This window comes from Talpa europaea, assembly GCF_964194135.1.
Source record: "Talpa europaea genome assembly, chromosome: 16".
In the NCBI taxonomy this organism is placed as follows: Eukaryota; Metazoa; Chordata; class Mammalia; order Eulipotyphla; family Talpidae; genus Talpa; species Talpa europaea.
Genome location: NC_140084.1, coordinates 12130091 through 12154509, shown reverse-complemented (window position 1 = coordinate 12154509; position 24419 = coordinate 12130091). Strand labels below are relative to the sequence as shown.

General features: G+C 43.5%; 1 protein-coding gene across 3 annotated transcripts in view; it reads left to right on the top strand.

The window, feature by feature from the left end:
- Positions 1-24419, top strand: part of WDR59 (WD repeat domain 59) — a gene marked incomplete at both ends in the record, with an annotated part of 83646 nt that overhangs the window by 7510 nt on the left and 51717 nt on the right. For all 3 annotated transcript variants that reach the window (XM_084257789.1, XM_084257787.1, XM_084257788.1), the window contains 5 exons: positions 7627-7676; positions 12300-12435; positions 16696-16781; positions 17639-17719; positions 20565-20602. In XM_084257789.1, coding sequence (XP_084113915.1) covers positions 7627-7676; positions 12300-12435; positions 16696-16781; positions 17639-17719; positions 20565-20602 — 391 coding nt within the window. The remainder of the gene's footprint in view (positions 1-7626; positions 7677-12299; positions 12436-16695; positions 16782-17638; positions 17720-20564; positions 20603-24419) is intronic.

The window sequence follows — 24419 nt, the reverse complement described above, 5'->3', positions numbered from 1 at the left end:
CTAAGGAGGCTGCAAACTTGACGACAGCATGGACTCATGTTGCTGAGAGGCCCTTTGGAAGATATCTCATCTATTCTCTTACTTTACAGAGGAGGAACCCAAGAGTCAGAAAGATGAGGTGATTTTCCTCATGATACCCAATTTGTGCCATTTCAGTTTGTGGGGAAGTGAGGATGTTCTCATTTTAAAGAGTGAGTCTTCCTGTGAAACACCCATTGTGCTGAGTGTGTGAACAGAACCCTGGACAGGTAACCTCTTGTTATCTAGACAAGAGTGGGTTCAAAAGCAACCTTGGCAAAAGTATCAGTGTCTGGCTTAAAGAGATTGGATCTTGTCATTTGAAATGGTCTGATCCTCTAAATCAGTGGGTTTCAGTTTGAGGTTTTATTCTTTGAAATCTGATAATACCCTCATTATGGTCTTTTGTTTAGGCCTGTGACAAACTGATGTTGGGGAACTGTCTGTGCTTTGATTTGCATTGATTGGATGTTTCCACTTTGCATCATTTGCAAGGATGAGCAGGCAAAGTGCTTCATTTTTTTTAGAAACAGCTCTTTTTAATTGAGTTGGGGTTAAAAGAGGAAGCACTAATTCTTTTTCTAATCCCAACCAAACCCTAGGTTTTGTTCTAAGATAGCCTGTTTTGTTCTAAGAAGTCTGTTTAGAAAGGCTTTGAATCAGGGTAGAAAGATAGTCCTATGAAGTTAAATTCTGAAATCTTCCCAGAAAGATCAAGTTTCTAACAGAACCATTGTGTTTGTACCAAAACTTAACTATAAATCTAAAATGGATTTGTCATGCACTCCATCTCCAAATTCAGTGTCATTTGACTAATATACAGTATTACACTTGTTATTTTTAAAAGATGAAAATATGCTTTTTTTGGTAACAATTTTATTGAACTATAGTTCATTTATCATGTGATTCATTTTTTAAAGTGTGCGCAATTCAAATAGTACATTTAGAGTGTGCATCCGTCACTGTAATCAATTTTTTTTTTAATAGAGGCATGTTTTATTTATTTATTTATTTGTTTGTTCGTTTGTTTTGTTTATACATGCACTGGGTACAGTCAGAAGCGCGGGAGGGTGAGAGAATTCACCAGAGCCAGAGCGGGGAGCAGAGCAGGCAGAAGGACCGAAGCACACTGCTGAGGGGAGCAGCGGGCGGCAGGAGAGGTCTGCGCGCCATGTGGGACCCTCCTCTGGTGGCCGGGGAGCAGCCGGGGATCGAACCGGCGCCGCAGAGGCTGCGGGCAGCTTCGCAACCCAGCGCTCAACCGCTGCGCCACCGGGGAGGCCCTGTAATCAATTTTAGAACACATTCATGGGCTCAGGAAAGAGCCCTGTACCCTTTAGTCATCAACCCCAATTTCCTGATCCCTCCAGCCCAACGCAACATCCTTCAATCTACTGTCTCTGTAGATGCTTATTCTGAACATTTCATAGACATGGAATCATACAATATGTGAACTTGGACTGACTTCTTTCACTTAGTTGTTTACAAGGTCCATCCAGCTGTAGCATGTATCAGAATTTCATTCCTTTTTTGTGGTGGAAAAATATTCCATTGTATGGATATACCACTTTTATTTATCCAGTCACCAGTTGTTGGATACTTATTTCAGTTGTTTTCATTTATTTTGTTTATTGTCATGAACTTTCATGTACAGGTTTTTGTAGAGCAAAAGCTTTTAAGAACTTTATCATCTATAATAGCTAGCATTTATTGAGCATATACCATGTAGCAGGCTTTGGGCTAGTGAATTTGATTTTTACTCTCAAGGAATTGCAATCTAATGTAGGAGACATTAGTAAATTGACAATTATTGTGAAGTATCATAAGTGCTTTATGAAGATAAACCTTGGGGGAAGCACAGTTGACTCTCACTGGCTGTGTGCCAGAGAGGATGGTTGAGAGGTACTTTCTTAGAGGAGCCTGAATTCTGAAGGACAGGGGAAGAATGGAGAGAGGTGTCTTCAGGTGGAGTAAATAGCTGGTATGAAGGTCCAGAGGGCAGGGAGTGTGTGCCTGAGTTTGGAGGCTTAGAAATCACCCATTATAAAGAATTCATCTTGGGGCCTCCCTGGTGGCACAAGGGGTTAAGTCTCAGCTCTATGAAGCTATCTATTCACAGCCACTGCAGCACGAGTTCGATCCCTGGCCAGGTAGGTGACCCACGTGGCTCAGCAGACCTCTCCTGTCTCGCCCGTTGCTCCCTCAGCAGTGTACTTCAGTGCATCTGCCTGTTCTGCTCTCCACTTTGTCTCTGGTGAATCGTCTCACTCCCACCTCTGGCATTTACCCCAGTTCTTGTATGCATAAATAAATAAGATAGATCTTTAAAAAAAAAAAAAAAAGAATTCATCCTGACTGGAGTATTAGAATGGAATTGGGAGTTGAGAGAGTCCCATCCCTTAGGATGGGCTATAGAAGTGAGTAGAAAAGAGATCTTAACTGATCTTTAATATCATGCTAAGGATGTCACACTTTATCCTGCAGGCTGTGGGAAGTCACTGAAAGAGTACTGAGCAAGCAAGCCTCATACTCAGGCTGGAGACCACTGATAGCCCTGGGTGGGGTGGGAGCCAGGCAGGTGATGAGCTGGTGGACCCAACCAGGTGAGGACTGAATGAGGTTGAGCGCCAAGGCCGAGAGAGGAAGAAATGAGTTGATTTGATCAGGCAGACTAGGAAGAGGTGACCCAAGTTGAAAGTTCAGAGGAGTTCCAGACGAAATAATGTTACAAAAGCCAAAGGTTTAAGGAGAGAGTCTTCTTTAGTTCTGAGGCTGCCATGAGATCAAGTAAAATAACTAATAAAAACTTCAAAAAGGTCAGAGGTCAGGACCGCACTGCTGGATCACAGCACTGCTGAATCACTTTTTTTTTTTTTTTGAATTTATTTATTTTTTAAAGATTTATTTGTTTGTTTGTTTATTTATTTATACATACAAGCACTGGGTACAGTCAGAAGCACGGGAAGGTGAGAGAATTCACCAGAGCCAGAGCGGGGAGCAGAGCAGGCAGAAGGACCGAAGTACACTGCTGAGGGGAGCAGCGGGCGGCAGGAGAAGTCTGCGCGCCATGCGGGACCCTCCTCCGGTGGCCGGGGAGCAGCCGGGGATCGAACATGCACTGCAGAGGCTGTGGGCAGCTTCGCAACCCAGTGCTCAACCGCTGTGCCACCGGGGAGGCCCTGAATCACTTTTTATTGTTGTTTATCTAAGAGGAGTTACAAGAGGGTTTTGAATCTAGTTCTGACCACAAAGTCCTCTCTGCTATACCAGATGAACTCCATTTTATGTCTATGGAAACACCATGTAGAATCATTCTTTTTGGATAAAATGTGGTCTCTTTGAATTGATGAAACCAAATGTTTAAGAACACTGCTGCCTTCACAAAGAATGCTTTTTGAAATAAGGTAAACAGCACTTTGTGTATAGAGGATTACTTAGTCTCCGTGCGCTGGTATTTTTATTAACCATCATTCAGCCTTTCTTTTCCAAATTATTAACTGCATTTTTTCCCAGGCCAGTAAAAATCAAATAGCAGTGTTTTGTGGCCTTAAAGTCTGTCTCAAAGGTTAGCATCCTTCCTGCAGTTGAAGAAACAGGACCATTAAGAACTTTGTTCTCTTCAGGGCCTCCCCGGTGGCGCAGCGGTTGAGCGCTGGGTTGCGAAGCTGCCCGCAGCCTCTACAGCGCCAGTTCGATCCCCAGCTGCTCCCGGGCCACCGGAGCCTGCCGCCCGCTGCTCCCCTCAGCAGTGTACTTCGGTCCTTCTGCCTGCTCTGCTCCCCGCTCTGGCTCGGGTGAATTCTCTCACCCTCCCGCACTTCTGACTGTACCCAGTGCTTGTATAAATAAATAAAAAATAAATCTTTAAAAAAAAAAAAGAACTTTGTTTTCTTCAGTTTACAGATGTCACTTTCGACAGAGAGTTCTGAATTGCAGGTTGGTTTTCCTTTGAATGGGAGAGGACTTTTCAGTATGTAAAAACAAAGATTGAAAGCAATTATGGTTGGATTTTCACATTAGCATGTGGTTAGGTACCTCCATTTTGTTTGTCAGATTTCTCATCCTAGTAGAAGAGACTCCTAGTGAATGAGCTGGAGTGAGCTTATTATCTTAGGAGGTCTCAAAGAAGTGAAGCAATTTTGGAAGTATGGATACATTCATGGCTGAGAAATGATAAAAGAGCATTAACGAGACAAACTACTGAAAAGATTCTTTGAGAGCTCAAGGAGCTCTGGCAGCAAATATTGAGCTGGAAGGACCCTGACTTTGACCTAGTCTGGCCTGTCTCCAAAGCAGTAGATGCTTCCAGAGCACCTGTGTACAAAGCATCTCATTGGGGGCTATTGGAGGAATGAAATAGAACCTGCATTTCAGGGGTTCACCAGCTGGTGGGAGATATGCAGCAATAACTATCACCAAGCCAGTGAAGCCAGTCCTGTGACAGGGCCAGAGGGGAGCTTGAAGAAGGTCAGGTCCCCCTGGAGGCCTCTGGGCGAATTTCTTAGGGAGGTATGTATTATGACTTAGAAGATGAAGTTCAACAGTAAGATAGAGAGAAGGACTTTTCAGGAGCAGGGAAGAGCTCACCCATCTCTCCAGAGTTGGGAAAGTTGCTAGCCTTCCAGAAGGTGATGCTGCAAATGGGTGTGGCTTGGGCATGGAGGATAGTGAGAGGCCAGACTGAGTAGTCTTAATTCTTAATTCTTCTTAATTCTTAATTCTTCTATTATTCTTAATTCTTCTATTCAGAACAAAGAAGCAGCGAAGCAGTGAATTGCTGTAAATGATTTAATAGATGAGTAGTATGTTGATGTGATTAGAAGTTGGTTTTCAGAAGTTTTGTGTTAGAATGGAAAAGGAAGAGAAAGTGGGGAACTTCTGGGAGGTTAACACAGGCCAGCATGGAGGAATGAAGTGAGAAGAGACTCAGCATGCCTTTGGAAAAAATTGTATTTTTTATTATAAAATAAAACAGATATATAAAGTACAAAAATATAGACTCATTTAGAGGAATAAGATTAAAACTCATAGGAATAACTATCATTTAAACATTTTGATAGACTTCAGTGTTATTCTTGGGCATAGGTAGCAGATTGAAATTTTGGTTTATGGTAAGGTACAAAACGCCACTTTCCTTTACTTCTCTAAACTGTCTTTAATCCCCAGCAAACCCCTTGCCACAGGCTAGTGAGAAATTCTGTCATCACAGGGGCTCCCTTTATCTCTGGCAGTGGAATTGTGTGTAAGAGTCCCATGACGCGTAACCATCTGATGTCTGTATTTAGTATCTCTCAGCCTTTCCCTGTTTGGTGTCCTGAAGGTGGTGATATCAGCTTTGGTGGGGAGCTGCTGTCCCCCACAAGCTCCAACTTTTACTCTCGCTTGGTTAGTTTCACTTCCTCTGCTTAAAACCCTCCTCCCTCTCCATTCCCTCTTAAGGACAGCCACGCATGACCCTCCTTAATGTGCTCCCACAAGAGTAATCTTGGCCTCTTTTTTTCTGGAATAGAGGTGAGGAAACATCAGTCAGGTGTTGGGGTTTTTTTGGTGGTGGGGTATTTTTTGTTAAAAATAACTTCCTCTGATAAGGACATATAGCGAGTTATGTTACTCTATTTGTAGTTTTGACTCCTTCATTTTTCTGTGTTATTTTTTTATGCTTTCAGAATATTCCATTATATAGAAATGTATAATTTTCTTGCAGCGATCATAAAATAAGCAGCTGTGTGTATTTTGGATTGGTTCTAGAGAGGGAATTACTGAGTCAAAGAGCGTGGCTTCTGTTGTATTACCACCAGACCACTCTTTATTAGTATTCCATCATTGTACCACAAGCTTAGCTGCTGGAAACAACACCCATTTATTAGCTCACAGTTCTGTAGGTCAGAAGTCCAGGCACTGCCTGACTGGTTCCTTTGTTTAGTGTCTCAGAAGCTGAAATCAAGGTGTTGGTCGACGCCATTTTCATCTGGAGGGCTGATGTGGTGAGACCTATCCCCAGCCCCCGAAATCTTTCATCATCCCAAATAGAGTCTCTCTCCTCATTAAACAGTAACTCCCCCCCCATACCATCCATCCTTCCCCAGGCGCTGGCAACCTTTTGTCTGCTTTCTGTGTCCATGTACCGCATGTAATTGGAATCATGCAATATTTTTCCTTTTGTGTGCAGTGTGTTTCACTTAGCATAATATTTTGAAAGTCCATCCATGCCATAGCTGGTGTGCCATTGTGTGTATTCGGCATATTTGGTTTAGCTGTCATCTGCTGATGGACATTCAGGTTGTTTCAGGTCTCTCTCTCTTAAGGTCGACTTACGTGGGACCTTAATTATAGCAACCAAATCCCTTGACAGCGGTACCTAGACAGTGTTTGGATAATGTGGACAAGGTATGTGTACACTTGGGACCAGAGTCATGGGGGCCATATTAGGATTCTGCCTGCCATACACCCTCTAGTTTGTGCTATACCTGGCTGGAGGTTCCATTCTACCCTTTTTCAGACCATTAATCTATAAATTGCACAGAGGAGTTCTGGAAATAGCATCTCGTTTCACTGCCTTTCCAGCTGGGCTTTTCTCTGCTCACGACTCCAGTGGAATGAAGGAGGCATAATAATCACTTTTCAGCCTTCAGTGAGTGCACGCTGGCTTCTTGTCCTCAATATTGCCTACGACATGTTTCTTGAGCATGTACAAGTGTAAGAAGCCATTATTAAGACAAGTGAGAGGGAGGAAGAGAATTTCTGTTTACCATTTGTGATTTGTGAGTGTAGCAGAATGTACAAAATGAATTTTGTCTTGCTAGTCTCTTGGAAAGAACCTAGATCATATAATAACCAAGTAGTGGCTCCAACTGTTTCAGATAATGCCCTGAGACTTCAGCAGGAGATGAACTTGTCCAAGACAGGGAATTTAGGACTGTAAATCTCAGGTTCAAAATTGGCCTCATGCTTCAGCCTGAAGGCAAATTCATTTGATTGGCTGTGCTCCTTAGGGAGTTGGACACTGGCTCCTGAAAAGGCGGTGCTCCCTTGGAGTTTGGTTTCCTGGGAAATGGAAAGTCAGGAATTTCCATTACATGTGAACTGAATATGAATTTAACCTTGGATTCAGCAAGGGTGGTGTTTGAATATTACCAATTGCATGTGGTTTGAAAGGGGAGTCCCCTTCCCTTTGGAAAGGCATAGAGAGAGTGAGAGAGAGAGAGAGAGAGAGAGAGAGAGAGAGAGAGAGAGAGAGTGTGTGTGAGAGAGAGAGAGAGAGAGAGAGAGAGAGAGAGAGAGAGGGAGAGAGGTGTCCCAGATTAGGTTTTGTTTGGAAGGAACTCTTAGTAGCTTTGAGTTTTCCAAGCTAGTCAGATTCCCTAAGGATTTGAGGACTTCTGTCTCCACTGTTTAGAAGATGCCAGCTTGATTGTCTGCAGCCCTGGTGTTGGGGGAAGGCAATAACAACTCTTCTGTCATGTGAGATTTGGATGGGAATGAGAAGGGGTACAGGTATCCACTACAGAGAATCAATGATACTTGCCAACTGGGCCATGACTGGCTGCCGCTCTTCTCCCACCTGAGCTGGTTTTGCTGGTAGAACTGAATCTGTGTTCTCCCTCATAGGCGACTGCCATGTCTGTGGACTGTCTCGGGCAGCATGCAGTGCTTTCTGGGTAAGTGACTCTGCAGTTTGTCTGCCATGATTTTTGGGAATAAGTTGCAATTGAGAGCCTTCTGGGAAATTGGAATGCTCTTTTTTTTTTTTTTTAAAGATTTTATTAATTTATGCATACACGAGCTGGGGTATAGGCCAGTGGTGTGAGGGGTGAGAGGATTCACCAGAGATAGAGTGGGGAACAGAACAGGCAAATTGACCGAAGTACACTGCTGAGGGGAGCAGCAGGCGAGTCAGGAGAGGTCTGCTGCACCACGTGGGTTGCTCCTTGGCTGACCGGGGATCAAACTCGTGCTGCAGAGGCTGCAGACAGCTTCATAGGTTGTGTCTTAACCCCTTGCGCCACCAGGGAGTCCCCCTGGAATGCTCTTATATGTAAGGATTATGATCATAGGTTTTAGTTCTGAGAGTCTAGTGACCTCAGGGTTACTTGTAGGGGTTACTTACCGTTTATTTTTATCTCTACCCTGGCAAGTAAGCAATACAATTCTTTCGAAATTTTAGTGACTGTTAAGTTAGTCTTGAAAAAGCAACTTTCTAGTTACTACAGAATCTTCAGACAGATGCAGTCTGGTATCATCTAACAGAGAGTTACTGGGCCTGAGGGGATATGAGCCCTGGGCATTTTGGTTTTCTCATGAAGGAATTTGATTTACTCATAAAGAAACTGAACTACCTATAGTAGTTTCTATGGTATCTTCTGGCTCAAAAATATTAAGTTTTTATAATTTAAGGATCACTGCTGCTGCATTTGGTAATAACTCTAATTTTATACCAATAGAGTAAAATCCAGTGGTCAGTGTCCCCCCTTCCATTTCATATGCATGCATATCCTGTCCTTATTTCTCAACTCCTGTTGTATTTTCTTTAACTTAGTTGTTTATGAGCCCACTCATAAGCTTTTTCTTTTCTTGGGCCTCCCTGGTGGACTAGGGGTTAAGTTTCAGTGCTATCAGCCCTGTGGCCTGAGTTTGATCCCAGGCCAGGGAGCTAATTCACATATGGGCAGCAGACCTCTCCTGTCTTGCCCACTGCTCCCCTTAGCAGTATATTTTAGTAAATCTGCCTGTTCTGCTCCCCACTTTGTCTCTGGTGAATCCTCTCACCCCCTGTACCACTGGTCTACACCCCAGTTCTTCTATGCAAAAAAAAAAGGGTTGTTTTTTTTAGTAGCTTCATTGTTTTGTCTTTAAATAATGTTTTATCTTAAAAACAAAACACATGGCAGAAGGATTATTCAATAATTCAGAAGGATATACAATAGAAAGTAAGTTTCCTCCTTTCTCTGACTTCTCTCTCTAGAGACAATTATTGATACCATTTTTTGTGTCACACTGGATGCTTAGATAAGGAAAACTGGTGTGTCTCCTTTCTCCCTTGTGCTAATAATAATAACTCTTTTTCTTTAAACAGCTCTAATTCACATACTGTAAGCATATAGTTCAATGGTCTTTGGTATATTACAATATTAATTTCCTACTCAGTTTCCAAGCAGTTTTTGAAAATTAAGGAGATACCTATGGAAAGTTGAGGATATCCAGTTGCATCATAGTTTATACTGTCAGACAGTAGAATCCTACCTCACCTTTTCCCTGTTTCCATTCACCAGAAGCAACTATTTGAGACTCTTTTGACTGTTTCTTTTGAATTGCCTCCATTTTTCTAAATAGTGTATGTATACTTTTTTAATCTTGATTTATCCATCATAGACTTTGTAGATTAACTTCTTACAATAGATGTTGAGGACTTAGCACTCTCCCTTTGCTTTGTGGGTCCTGTGCATATATCCATGGTCTTCCCCCGCCTTCTTGTATAGTTATGTAACAGTTGTTGGATTGAATCGATATTTGGGGTTCTTTTTCTCAGAGTTGTTATTGAGAAGTCTATGCCATTCTGATTTTGGACTTTGTCCGTGACCTATTTTTCTCTTTGGAAACTTGAAAAAGCCTATCTTTGTCTCTAGTGTTATCTTTGTCTCTAGCATGTGTGAAGTTTTTACTGTGATTGCTTTGGTGTGTGTCTTTTTTTATTCATTGTGCTAGACACTTAGAGGGTCCTCTGTCTCTCCCATTACTACTTGTTTTAGTTACACAAATAACATACACTTGGCATCATATGGCTATATTTATCCATAAAATTCTCGCAGGTTTCCTCTGGTGACTGATGCTTGTGGGCTCTCTCTCCATAGTAAAGAATAGCTGGAGTCTCTGTTTACATGGGTGCTGGTGGGCATTGTCATGTGGGATCAGGTGAGAACCAGGTCCTCTCATTGAAGGATCCCTCCCCATTGTTAGTAATTCCGGGGTTTTGTCGGAATTTGCTAGCTTTTGCTCTCTCTTGGGCTGGTCATTTCTTCCTGAGAAGAATCCCCCATCACTGCTCACTGTCTGAAGAATAAAAATGCAGGTGTTATGGGTGCTCAGTATGTAGAGTGGCCTGAGGTTCTCGTGGTCCCCTCCCTGGCCTATTCTGGGCACACACTTCTTCACACTTAACTGTGCCTCTAGTCCTATACCCAGGCTTCTCCGCAGTAGTTTTTTCTCCTCTTGCTTGTAGGATGGCGCCTCCAGCCCCAAGCCACCCTGGAATCTGCAGTGTGAATCAGCTTACTTCTCATTCACTTCCCCTCCGTAGACCCTTGGGCATGGACTTGGTCTACTCTCAGCCAATTACCATTTGTCCTTCTGCTTTTCATTTCTTTTTTTTTTTTTAAAGAATTTTTTTTTATTTTTTAAAGATTTATTTATTTATTCATACAAGCACTGGGTACAGTCAGAAGCGCAGGAGGGTGAGAGAATTCACCGGAGCCAGAGTAGAGAGCAGAACAGGCAGAGTGACGAAGTACACTGCTGAGGGGAGCAGCTGGCGGCAGGAGAGGTCTGCGCGCCATGTGGGACCCTCGCCCGGCAGCCAGGGATCGAACCGGTGCTGCTGAGCCTGCGTGCAGCTTCGCAGCCCAGCGCTCAACCACTGCGCCACCAGGGGAGGCCCTGCTTTTCATTTCTTCTTTTATCTTCCTTGTCTTCGTGGAGGACAAATTCTGCCTTTTATGTTTTTGTATCTTTTTTTTTTTATTAATTTTTTTTCTTTTTTTTTTTTTTTTATAGAGGCATGTTTTATTTATTTATTTGTTTGTTTGTTCGTTTGTTTTGTTTATACATGCACTGGGTACAGTCAGAAGCGCGGGAGGGTGAGAGAATTCACCAGAGCCAGAGCGGGGAGCAGAGCAGGCAGAAGGACCGAAGTACACTGCTGAGGGGAGCAGCGGGCGGCAGGAGAGGTCTGCGCGCCATGTGGGACCCTCCTCTGGTGGCCGGGGAGCAGCCGGGGATCGAACCAGCGCTGCAGAGGCTGCGGGCAGCTTCGCAACCCAGCGCTCAACCGCTGCGCCACCGGGGAGGCCCTATGTTTTTGTATCTTTTATGTTTTTATCTTTACTCTTATTTTGGTGGGTGATGAAGCTGTTCACTTAGACATGCTTATCTTGAAGTGTCCACTTCCTGCTGCCTGTAATGTCTCTGAAATCCCGTTTATATACACCTTGTATGTATAGCTCTTAGATTTTTTTTCCTTTAATGGGAAGATGTCAATCTCCTTGACATGGGAACAGATATTTCCTTCAGAGGAGAGCAGAGGTTCTAGATCTTTATTCTGCACTAGCTTTCTTAGAAGGAAGTTTTGTGACTCTCTCGCTTGTTTATGTTTTCCTTCCCTCTTACCTGTCCCTCCTAAGGTTTCTGCTAGAGTTTTACATTTTCCATTTCCTTTCTCTTATGAGCAAGGATTAGTAATCTTTTCCTTCATCACTGAGCCCCTCTTACTCATTGACATCCAGGGACTTGGAGCACTTGCTAATAAAGAATCAACAGCTGGTAGCTACAAAGATGCTGATTCACACATTAGAAAATAGGTGAACAAAGGCCACCCCATCCTCACATCCTTTATATTGATTGGTACCTTGTATAATATTGGCACTTAATGTGTTATTTTAATTGTGACTTTTTTTAGTCGCTATTTCCCCTCCTGATATTCAATTTTATTCCCTTCCCTGCATGGTTGCCTTGCTAGGGAATTTGAGATTTTTCTACAGGATATTTAGCTAGGTTTTAAAATATATGTTTAAATCACATTTATGGATGCAAAGCACTGTGCCTAGGGATGTGGGACATAAGAGTTCAAGACATAGCCCACACTCCACACTCTCAGTGCATTGATGATGAGAGCCTTAATGTTAGTAGTTCTGCTGCAAGAGATAAATGCTGCAGTGACGTGCAGACCACATAGTGGGAGTGATGTGCAGGCAAGGAAGACCAATCCTCAAGGGGTAATTGTACAAGGCTGGGAGAGGGAGAGGACTGGGGCAGAATCTGGTAGGAAAAGTTCAGACTTTCCTGAATGTGGCAGAGAAGACTGTCTCTGGAGGTGGACACTCACAGGGGTTGCCTAGCAGCCACCTTGAGTTACTCTAGTCACTTACGTGCCTTTCAGAGTAGATGTATGTCACGTCTATCTGGGGATTTTTTTTCAGCACTACTTGCAAACCCTATGCAATTCCCAATGTGCTTTTCTGCCTTAATGCTAATGCTGTTATAGTGTTATAATATTGATGTTGTTCTCCTAGCCGCAGATTCCTATACATCGTTAATCTAGATGCCCCTTTCGAAGGTCACCGAAAGATCTCTCGCCAGAGCAAATGGGACATTGGAGCTGTGCAGTGGAATCCTCATGACAGCTTCGCACACTATTTTGCAGCTTCGGTGAGCTGATTTAAGGAGCATGGGGGAAAGCTTTTTAAATGTGGGATCTGGGGCTGGTAGATATATGTCCTATGTAGAGAAAAGAATATAACCCACATTCCTTAGGCAGAAAAGATGTGTGGATTGTTCTAAAAGGAAGAGAGAAGCAAATTATAGATTAAAATATATTTATATGTATTTGTATTACATATATATTTTAAAGGATTGAATCTAGATTTTGCAAGGGAGATGGGTAGATGCCTTCATTTCTGTGGTTCATGAGAACCTTTTTTTTTTTTTTTTAAAGATTTATTTGTTTTATTTATACAAGCACTGGGTATAGTCAGAAGCATGGGAGGGTGAGAGGATTCACCAGAGACAGAGCGGGGACAGAACAGGCAGACTGAGGAAACACACTGCTGAGGGGAGCAGCGGGTGTGGCAGGAGAGGTCGGCGCGCCAAGTGGGACCTTGCCGGTGCCAGCGATCGAACTGGCGTTGCAGAGGCTGTGGGCAGCTTCCGCAGCCCAGAGCTCAACCGCTGTGCCACCGGGGGAGGCCCAGAACCCATTTTTATGAGCAGCGATGTTACTAGCCAGTGACTCAGAGATGGTGTAAGCTGGTTTGGGACTGACCTTCATTGCTTTCAGAGGGAGCAAAAGATCTCACACACCCTTCTCAAAGCAAGTGATTCTTCCTTGATTGGGCTTCATTAGAATGATGACCTCCTGAAATTTTATATGCCTGCCTATATGTTAATTTTTCCAAAGATAAGATACATATGTTTTATTAGATTTTCCCAGGGATTCAAAACTGAAAACAGATCTGGGCTAGATCATCTCTGGTGATCTTTAGCCATGTTCTATATCAGCTTTCTGTTCTAGAACAATTAGAGATCCAAACTGTTGACTCTTTTTGCACTGTCCTGGAAGGATAGTATTTGATGGAACTCCTTATCATCCAAAGGAGGGACTGGCTTGCAGTGCTACCTGGGGTTATACTTATCAGGAATGATAGTCTTGAAAGGAAAGCTTCTGTGAAAAGAAAGAACAGGTTGTCAGCTTTGGAAGGAACTAAAAATTCTCTTTCCAGTAGTTCCTAAAATAGAATCTGACTTTAACCAGGGACATCTGGCTTGAACTGGTTTGGGGACTGTTCTTAAAGACAAGGGGAAGAGTTGGTGTGTGGCTTCCCCTTTTCCACCTCTTCCCTGTGTTTTAGGAAGAAACTTGTCTCATGCCTCTAGGCCCTTCAGTTCCTCTCTTACCCTCATCCCCCAGGGTTTCTCAGCCTTGGCACTATTGACATATTAGGCCAGGTAATTCTTTGTGGTGGGACTGTCTTGTGCATTATGGAGATTTAACAGCATCTTTGACCCCTGCTTACTAGATCCTGCCAGCATCCTCCTCCTCTGCATTGTGACAATCAAAAATGTTTCTAGATGATTTCCCCTTGGAAGCATAATCCCCCTAATTGGGAGCTACGGGTCTAAATGGACTCTCAGTACTTGACCCAAGTGAATTAACACTGCATTTGTTATAGTGGCAAGGAAGACTGTCTTAAAACAAAAAAATTTAATTATTTTGAAGTGAGCAATTCACTGTCATTTATTGCATCTCCACTGTTGTGCGTCTACCTCCTCTTTCTGCTTCCCAAACATTCCTAGCACTTTGAAGTAAAACTCCTTACTATTAAGCAGTTTCTCCTCATTTTTTCTTCCTCACAGCTGCTGGCAACCAAGAGTGTATTCTATCTACATGGATTTACCTATCCTGGATATTTACCTATCCCAGAATCATAGAGTATGTGATCTTTAGTGTCAGAATTCTTTTTTTTTTTTGTGGGACTCTCGCCTGCAGCCGGGGAATGAACCGGGGCTGCAGAGGCTGCGGGCAGCCTCGTAGCCCAGCGCTCAACCGCTTGGCCACCAGGGGAGGCCCTAGTGTCGGAATTCTTTATCCATCTTGTAACATGGGGCACTATTTCACTCTTTAATGACCAAATAATATTCTAATGTATGGATATACCACATTTTTCCAGTCCACTGATGGATATTTGCATTGGCTGCTGAGTACTAGTTTTTGGTTCTTTTGGGTATATGTGATTCCTAGGAGTGAAATTATGGGCATGTGTATAGTAAATCTGTGTTTAAGTGAACTACCAGCTGTTTTCTATAGTGACTAAACTGTTTTTATAATTCTACCAGCAATGCATGAGGGTTCCAATTTTTTTATATCTTGTTTGATTTTTTAAAATTTCTTTATTGTGGCTATCCTAGAGCATATGGAACAGTATCTCACTCACTATGGTTTTGATTTGTATTTCCCTAATGACTAATAATATCTAGCTTCTTTTCATGTACCTCTAGGCTGTTTATATGTACCCTTTTTTTTGAGAAATGCCTTTTTAAGTCCTTTGCCCAGTTATGAATTGGGTTGTTTGTCTTTTTATTATTGTAAGAGTTACTTACATATTGTTGATACTAGATCATTGTCAAATATATGATTTGAAATTTTTTTCCTCCAATTCTGTGGATTGTCTTTTCACTCTCTTGATAATGTCCTTTGATACATAAAAGCTAAGATTTTCAATTTATTGATTTATTTTCCCCTTTTATTGCTTTTGGTTGGAAAGCAATCTTTTCAGGAGAAAAAGCTTTGGAGTTAGGTAAATCTGAGTTCAAGACCTAGTTTTAACACTGATTTGTGATTTGTCACAATAAACCCCCCAATTTTCTGAGCCTCTGCTGCCTCATCTATAATGTGGGTGATAACCCCCAGTGTGCAGTGCTGGAGGGATTGAAGTCAGGTTTTTTAAAGTGCCAATCACATAGACTGGCACTAGCAGACCCTCTATGACAACAAGGAATGTTATTGTAAGATGAGGGAACTTTTCTTTCACTCCTTTTCCCATTGTAAGCTATTTTGAATCCTAATCTTTTCACAGGAACCCTGCCTATTTAGAATTGAAAAACAGCATTTCTGGATAAAAATCTCAGAACTTTATACATCTCTCTGTCTCTGAACTAAAATGAAAACCAGTTTGGTGTATATACATCAGATCAGAAATTATTACATATCCATCAGAAGTCCTTATTCAGTTTCCTTATGTTTTATAAACTCATGATAACCCTTCTTGGGGAGTCTTTCCTGATGAAGTGTTTTTCTTCTTCCCCTTTCCTCTTATAGTTGCGGTTTCTTCTGACCCATTTTCCCTGTACCTTTTTGCTTAACTCTTAAAGAAATTCGGTATAGACTGATTTCAAGGAGTCTGTGTAATTTTGCTTTCTAATACATCTTTATGTTGGTGGCTTTGTTTTCTTTCTCGTGCTTCTGTATTTTTAAAGTTCATCTATGTGTAGGTGGACTCTAGGCATCTGATCGTGGTGAGGGTGAGCTGCAGACATCTGTGGTAACAGGAGCCTGAGAAATGGGAGTATGCCTTTCAGAGGGAAGGAGGTTCCTGTAGTGGTTGGGGTCGTCATTGAAACCCTTAACTGTAGTAAGGTGGTAGCATTGGCTCAACTGTACCTGCTCAAGATGGCTCCCATTTTGAAATTTTGAGTCCTACAACCTGAGCTGAGGTTGGCTCAAATGTTAATTTTAGTTACCATTGATGGCTTTTTTTTTTCTTTTCTGAATTTTAAAAAAAAATTTATTTTTATATTTCCCATACAATTGCAATCCCCTTATTTTGACCCCAGTCCCTCCTTTCCCCCCCCCCACCCCCCCATAGTGTGTCTCTGGTTCATAGTTGTTTGTTGATTTTCATTTTTTCTTTCTTATAGTTATTCTCTGGCTTTTTTTTTTTTTTTTAAAGGATTTTTCCTCATTTTTTTGATCCTTGATTGTTTTCTTTTTTTTTTAAGATTTTTTTTCTTTAATTTATACAATAGGTGGGGTACAGGCCAGAGGCACGGGAGGGAGAGAGGATTCACCAGAGACAGAGCGGGGAGCAAAATAGGCAGATGGACCAAAAGCACTGCTGAGGGGATCAGCGGGCGAGACCAAAAGGTCTGCCCCACCATGTGGGAATCTCCCTGGCCGGCTGGGAATCCAACCCGCGCTGCAGAGGCTGCAGACAGCCTCAAGGTGCTGTGCTCAACCCGCTGTGCCACTGGGGAGGCCTCATTGATGGCTTTTTAAGGAAGCTTAACATATAGGATTTTGCCAGGCAAAAGTTGACTTCCCCTATTTGACCTTAAACAAATTGGGGAAGGAGCAGATGGTCTGATGTCCTGCCTGTTGCTTCCTTTCCCTTGGTTTTTTTTTTTTTTTTCCAGAGTAACCAGCGGGTAGACCTGTATAAGTGGAAAGACGGCAGTGGGGAAGTTGGCACAACCTTACAAGGCCATACTCGTGTTATCAGGTAGGCACAGTGTTGCTTCTCAGCTCCCAGGCCTGACATACCTTTATGCCCCCCAGAGCATAAAATGAAGATACCATTCCCCACCCCTTGGTTTGATCCTTGGTGTTACCTTGGCTCCAAGTGACTGTGCTGTGAGGTCATTAGTGGCCAGTGAGGTGACAGCTTTCCCAGTGAAGAACAGCCAGCATCTGTGTAGCTGAAGACACGTGGATAGATACAGTCAGGGCCAGAGGAAAGACTAGTGTTGATTTGTGCTGCAGGAGGGAGACAGATAGGCCAGTAGAACCCCTCAGCTCACAGGGGTACACGGGAGAGGGACAACAGGGTGCAGCCCTATACTCTTTCTTAGCAACTCCTGTGTTCCAGACCATTATCCAGATGCATAGCTCCTGCCCACTCATGGCCTCCAGTTGGCTTCTGGAATGTTCCTTGATACACACTTTCACTGGGTCTTTGTTTCTGGGGATAAAATTTGTTCTGGGAAGTATCAGCATTGAGTGCAGGAGTGGTGAGGCAGCCCTGGGAAGTGATGCACTGCTTTAAGTGATGTTGGATTTGCTCCAGGTACCTGTACTTGAGTCTGATTTAGAAAATGATAAGTCACAGATTGCTTTATGTGTTTTTTCTGTTTAGTGAGAGTTTTAAGTTGAAAACTCAGGAGGACCTGAAAGTTGCCTTTAGGGTTCAGTTAGTTTTATTCACTCTCAAAGAGCTTGGGAGATTTCCAGCCTAACATGTTTTGAGAGGCCCATTATGGTGACTTTCTGGAGCCAATAGAGACTAAACCTGCTAGTGCTTTGAAACTGGATTCTCACTTTTTTCCCTCATTGTTGTTCTGTTTATTTCTTCTATTCCAGTGACTTGGACTGGGCAGTGTTTGAGCCAGATCTTCTGGTCACCAGCTCTGTGGACACCTACATCTACATTTGGGATATCAAGTAAGAACAATTAAGAGGCTTTAGGATTTTATTATGGGAATTCTGGGACCTTCATTTTTAGAGATTAAATGTCTTAGTTTGGTTTCCCCCAGATGCAAACGTGAACCAGGGATATCTGCAGATGCATGGTTTAGGAGATGAAAGAAACTCTGGAAGGAGAATGGAAAAGGGAGAGCTTCAGGAAGGCCACAGATAGACAGCATATTTAGCCACCTAGGTACTACTGCGAACAGGTGGAGTTTGATTTGATCTTACCAGGAATACTGGGGCACCAGGGTTAAACTCCCTCCTTGGAGGTACCCACTCCCACAAGGCTAGGGTGCTGTCCAGTCAGTCAGTGGTTGAAGGCTGCCCCCAGGGGCCTTAATTCCCTATCACTTTAGTCCTCTCAAAAGGTTGACAAAATGACCTTAATCAGTTAGGGAAGTCCCTCTGGCAAAGAAACACAGCTGCAGGCATGTGAAAGTCAGACTGGAGTTTCCTGAGGTGGCGAGTGACTATGGGGTAGTTGATGGTGCAGACACACACTTGGTACCACAGGGAGGCCACCAGACACAGCTGCTCAGCTCCTGCTCTCTGTGAGTCTTTACTTCCCTTTCTGTAAAAGGGCCTGTTGACTGCCTCCTGGGATTGCTCTTCTGGGAGTAAAAAGTAGAGGCCTGCACCACATGTTCCTGACAAATATCTTTTACTCTATCCCTGTGTCATTAGAGCTAATAGTTAGAGGTGACGCACTGGGGCTGGGTTAGAGGTGACCCTGTCATGTGGAGTCCCCTGCATGGTCCACCCTCTCCTCACCTGGCTCTGCTACTCCCCAGAGGCAGTGACTTAGTGACCCTGTGATGTTTCACACTGGAAGGTGGACAATGCACAAAGGACAGGCAGAGCCACACGGTAAAAAGGACTCAGGGAGTAAGGGTGCTCATTTCTGCCACACAGAGGGCACCTCAGAGGAGGTCAGTCCAAAGGCAGTGTTGGAGAGCCCAAAGCCAGGGAAAATGGGAGAGAGAAGATCTTAACCAAGCGAACAAAACCCCAGGGAACTATGGACCAAGGTTAGAGTACCCATTATTTACATGAAACTATTGTTTCATGATTTAAGAGTTAAAAGACATTGGTGGTTGCTTCTCAGGATTTCTAGATAACAGCTGGAGCTGCAGATTTGCCAAGTCTGTCCCTCCTAGCAGTAGATGCCCCCTGGGTCTATTATTACCATTTGTGCTTCTTTCTCCAAGAGTCTCTGTTACATCCAGGAGTCGTTTATTTTAATTTGTGATTGCCAAACAGAAAACAAAATTTAACCATCATTAATTTCTTTTTTTAAGATTTATTTATTTATTTATACAAGCACTGGGTACAGTCAGAAGCGCTGGAGGGTGAGAGAACTCACCAGAGCCAGAGCTGGGAGCAAAGCAGGCAGAAGGACAGAAGTACACTGCTAAGGGGAGCAGCGGGTGGCAGGAGAGGTCTGCGCGCCATGTGGGACCCTCCTCCGGTGGCTGGGGAGCAGCCGGGGATCGAACCAGCGCTGCAGAGGCTGCGGGCAGCTTCGCAACCCAGCGCTCAACCACTGCACCACCGGGGAGGCCCATCATTAATTTTTTTAAAGATTTATTTATTTATAAAGTAAAAATCAAAATCAATAGGCAACTGTAAACCAGAGCCACACTACAGGGATGGGGGAGAAGGGAGTAGGATCAAAACAAGAGTGGTGGGAATTTTACGGGGACTATAGCCAAGATGAAAATGCATACATTGTACAAAAATGAAAAATGATGTAAAAAATATATAAAATTAAATATCCATATAAATAAAAAAGATTTATTTATTTATGCATACAAGAACTGGGTTGTAGGCCTGAGGTGTGGGAGGGTGAGAGGATTCATCAGAGAGAGAGTGAGGAACAGAACACGCAGACTGACTGAAAAATACACTGCTGAGGGGAGCAGTGGGTGAGATAGGAAAGGTCTGCTGCGCCATATGGGTCACCTCACTGGCCAGCGATCAAACTCTGCTGCTGTGGCTGCGGATAGCTTCATAGTGCTGTGACTTAACCCCTTGCGCCACCAGGGAGGCTCCCACCATTAGTTTTTATCTGTGCAGTCAGTAACGTTAAGTACATTCCCATTGTCTTACCACAGAACTTGGTACCCATGACTCAACTCACCATTCTCCTTCCCCAGCCCCTGGAATCTCCATTCTACTTTTTAATTTCTATGAGTGTGATGACTTCAGATATCTTGTGTGACACCTACTTATTTGTCTTTTTGTGACTGGCATACTTGACTCAGCCTCAAGTCCTTGTGGTTCAGGCATGTTGTAGCACACGACAGGACTTCCTTCCTGTAGCCTGATCACATTCTATCCTATGTGACTGTATTATTTTGTTTATTTGAACATCTGTTGTGGACACTTTCGTTGCTTCCACTTCTTAGCTCTTGAATTCAGAGGGTCCTTTTACCTAACATTTGAAAGCTGATGGGAAAGTTCTTGCAGAGTTACACTTCTGTGACTGAACCCTCCTTGCCACCAGGAGAAATAACACCAGAAGGCATTCTTGTGGTGGTCACTCCCCTACTTCAGAGTCCCTCAGGCCGTGCTGAATCTTGTTGTTTGTATTTTGTGGATACAATGGTATGATTTGAAATTCACGCCCAATTGAAGGGCCAAGGAACTTCATTTGCCTGGAGGTAGATAGGTTTTTCTCTATACTTCTTTTCAAAGTCCTCACATTCCCATGGAACTCCACCTACCTGGAAGGGAAGTGAAGGGGTGTACAGAGGGGGAAGTACCAGGTGCACCTGGCATGTGAATTGGCATTTGATTTCTGATGTTTATATTTCAGAGACACAAGGAAACCTACCGTTGCACTGTCTGCTGTAGGTAAGTGCATACTCCCCTGCTTACATTCTTTCCATTCCTTCTCGCACACTGATGCCCCACGCCCTTGCCATGACTGGGTGGAATGTTAAGTCCCTCATGGGGCTTGATTCAGGCTGTTCTCAGAAGTCAGAGACAGGACTGTTGAGTGTGGTCAGGAACTTATTTTGGAAATCAAGGACCGAAACCATATTGATTTGCTTTTGAACTTTTTACTCTAGAAAATCTTATTTATTTATTTATTTTTTATTTTATTTTTTTTAAAACAATCTTTTTACTATTTTTTTTATTATTATTATTTTTTTTTATAGAGGCATGCTTTTATTTATTTGTTTGCTGGTTTGTTTGTTTGTTTGTTTGTTTGTTTATACATGCACTGGGTACAGTCAGAAGCGCGGGAGGGTGAGAGAATTCACCAGAGCAAGAGCGGGGAGCAGAGCAGGCAGAAGGACCGAAGTACACTGCTGAGGGGAGCAGCGGGCGGCAGGAGAGGTCTGCGCGCCATGTGGGACCCTCCTCCAGTGGCCGGGGAGCAGCCGGGGATCGAACCGGCGCCGCAGAGGCTGCGGGCAGCTTCGCAACCCAGCGCTCAACCGCTGCGCCACCGGGGAGGCCCTTTATTTATTTTTTTAAAAAGATTTATTTATTTATACAAGAACCGGGGTACAGGCCAGATGTGCAGGAGGGTGAGAGGATTCACCAGAGACAGAACGGGGAACAGAACAGGCAGACTGAGGAAATACACTGCTGAGGGAAGCAGCAGGTGCGACAGGAGAGGTCTGCTGCACCATGTGGGATTCTCGCCAGCAGGCTGGGATCGAAAGGTGCTGCAGAGGCTGTAGACAGCTTCACAGCATGGCGCTCAACCGCCTGTGCCTCCAGGGGAGGCCCTCTAGAAAATTTTAAACATGTATAAAAGTAGAGAGAAAAAATGAACTGCCTTGTGTTCATTAGCTCTCCTCCACAGTGGACATCTAACTGGTCTTGCTTCATCTTTACCTCCACCTATTGTCCCACCCCCGCACCCTATCCCCTTTGCGATTATTTTGAAGCAAACCCCTGGTGTCATATCATTTCATCAATAAATATTTCAATAAGTATTTTTTTAATGAGGGATGGCTGCTTTAAAAAAGCAACCATGATACTATTAACGTGCTTAAAAAATTAGTGACTTTTTATTATCATCAGCATTATTCAGACCTCCCCAATAGTCTCATGTTCCCCCCACTGATTATTTGAATCAGCATCCAAGTAAAGTCCATACCTGCAAGTGGTTTATATATTTCTCATCATTTTCAGTTGGCTGTTTCTTCTCTCTCTCTCCTCTTTCCATTTGTTTGTTTTTACTTTTCCTGCAGTTCATTCATTGAAGAAACCAGGTTGTTTGTCTTGTGATTTCCCCAACATCTGGAGATTATGCTGATTGCATCCCAATGGTGTCTTTATTATGGACATACTTAGTCTTTGGAATTACTTTCTCATCTACCTGTTGTCGTTGTTTAGTTGGAATTGACTGGTTTTGGAATTCTGCCCTGGGAGTGTTCTAGAGTATTCCCTCTACTTCCTGAGAGCAGAACTGGGGCATAGAGCTGGTATCATAGCTTACCCACAACAATGAACCCAATCATCATAATTGTAATTTGGCATACTCGAGAAAAACGTATCCTATTCTCTGTCTCTTAAATCCTGCTCCTTTGTATTTTCTTAAAACATTTGAATTCACATTGGTGTTTGTTCCACAATAACCACATGATTCTTTTCTCTCATGTACCTGCGTATTCATTTGAAAGGCCTTTGGCATCAGGACAGCATTAAGCATCTGGGTTCTCTGTTATGTGTGATTAGGGACCATATCTGTCTTGCTCAGTGCTATAGACCAAGGCCAGCATTTGTGACTGACCTGAGGGAGGAGATGCTTTGTAAATGTTGGTTCCATGGACACAGGAGTCAAGTCCTGTGTCTCCGCTAAGTGCTTAACAATTTATCCATCTGGTTCCCCCACACACACACTCACTCACACATTTTTAGATGCTTATGATCTGAGACGGAGACACCCTCCGCCCCCAGACATGATTGCCGAGGACATCCAACAGAATAAAAATACAAACAGCCTATATCTTCCTCAGTCACGTTCCCCTGATTTTGTTGTTTCCATGAGCCAGTTTCTAAGTCAGAGTGGTCATAGAGGAACCCTAAGAAGAAAGATAGTTCTTCTTTTCATTTATTCTAATTGCTTTCTTTTCTGAGATCTTCTAAGAAGTAGTGGTAGGAGACTTCTTTCCTTTTGGCATTTCAGTGAGGTTTTCAGTGGTGGCAAAACTGCACTGGGAGTAGCTAGGCAAAGCACAGGCTTGTGGACCTTTAAGAGCTGCTTACGCTAACTTTCCCTGGGGTTGCAGCCTTGGATACTGCTGCGTCCCAGAGCCCATGTCCCCATCTCTTGAGAGCACATTGTTTGTACCTTTGGGAGTAGGAGTTGGTCAGAACATGCCCCCTGAGAACTCTTACGGTGGGACCCCTGTTTGATCCTGGTGACATGATCTTAGTAAAGCTGGTCAAATTAGGGGATTCCCAGGATCCTTTGGGAAGCTTCATGTTCTGTGGGACCTCCCACAGGGAGAAGTGTCATTTCTTGAAACTGTTAAAGCTCCTGCCTCTGTCAGGAGGAAAAGGAGCAGGCTCTTGGCACTTTCTTCTGTAGCTGATACCCTTTCTTGCAAAGACGCTGGGTCTCCTATTCACTACCTTTCCTCCATCTTCAGGGGTCTCCACCTTTCATTCTTAGATGACTTAAGATGTCCTAGATTTCAAGAGGTGCTAACCCAAACCAAGCAAAGATAAGTTCTGGGTCTTAACTCTGTTTCCTAATTGATTCTAACTCCTTGCTTTAACATCACATTCTTCAATCTTCTTGGATCAAGTTGCTCTCCAGAGCTCTGCATCTACTGCAGTATCCCCATGATAAACACACCCAAAGGGAGAGGTGTTAAAGCAAAAGCAGCTTGTGTAGTGTGAGCGAGGATCAGAAGAGGTAGGAAGGAGAACTACGGTTTGGTTCTGGTGTAGTTTAAGTAACTTGATTTTTTTTATTTTATTTTATTTTTTAGAGGCATGCTTTATTTGTTTATTTTATTTGTTTGTTTGTTTTGTTTATACATGCACTGGGTACAGTCAGAAGCGCGGGAGGGTGAGAGAATTCACCAGAGCCAGAGCGGGGAGCAGAGCAGACAAGAGGACTGAAGTACACTGCTGAGGGGAGCAGCGGGTGGCAGGAGAGGTCTGCGCGCCATGTGGGACCCTCCTCCGGTGGCCGGGGAGCAGCCGGGAATCGAACCGGCGCTGCAGAGGCTGAGCACAGCTTCGTAACCCAGCGCTCAACCGCTGCGCCACCGGGGAGGCCCAGTGACTTGATTATTTTTAAGATTGGCTCTTAAGTACTGTTGTGTCCCAGTTTTCCACTTCTAAGCCCCTCTGGCATCTTAACTGATTCCTCCTCTCTTAAGTGGCTCTTTCACCATCACTGTGATCTTGTGTTGGCATTGCGGGAAGAAGACTGAATTCACACAGTACCACTGGTGATCCCTTTCCCGACTCTTTGTAGGGCCAGTGGCCATCTGTGACTGCTGATGGGGGATGAGGGGTGTGCACACATTACTTCCTGAGGGCAGAATTGGAGCACTATTGGGGCTATTCTGCTGGTGAGCTTTAGCTAGTCTATTTTTTCGAGAGCATGTCTCCAAAAAACATGGGAGGGAGCAGGCATTGAGTGAGACTCTCCTGACTGGCAGCACAGCTTGGTTTTTGGAGATGATGAAGAGCT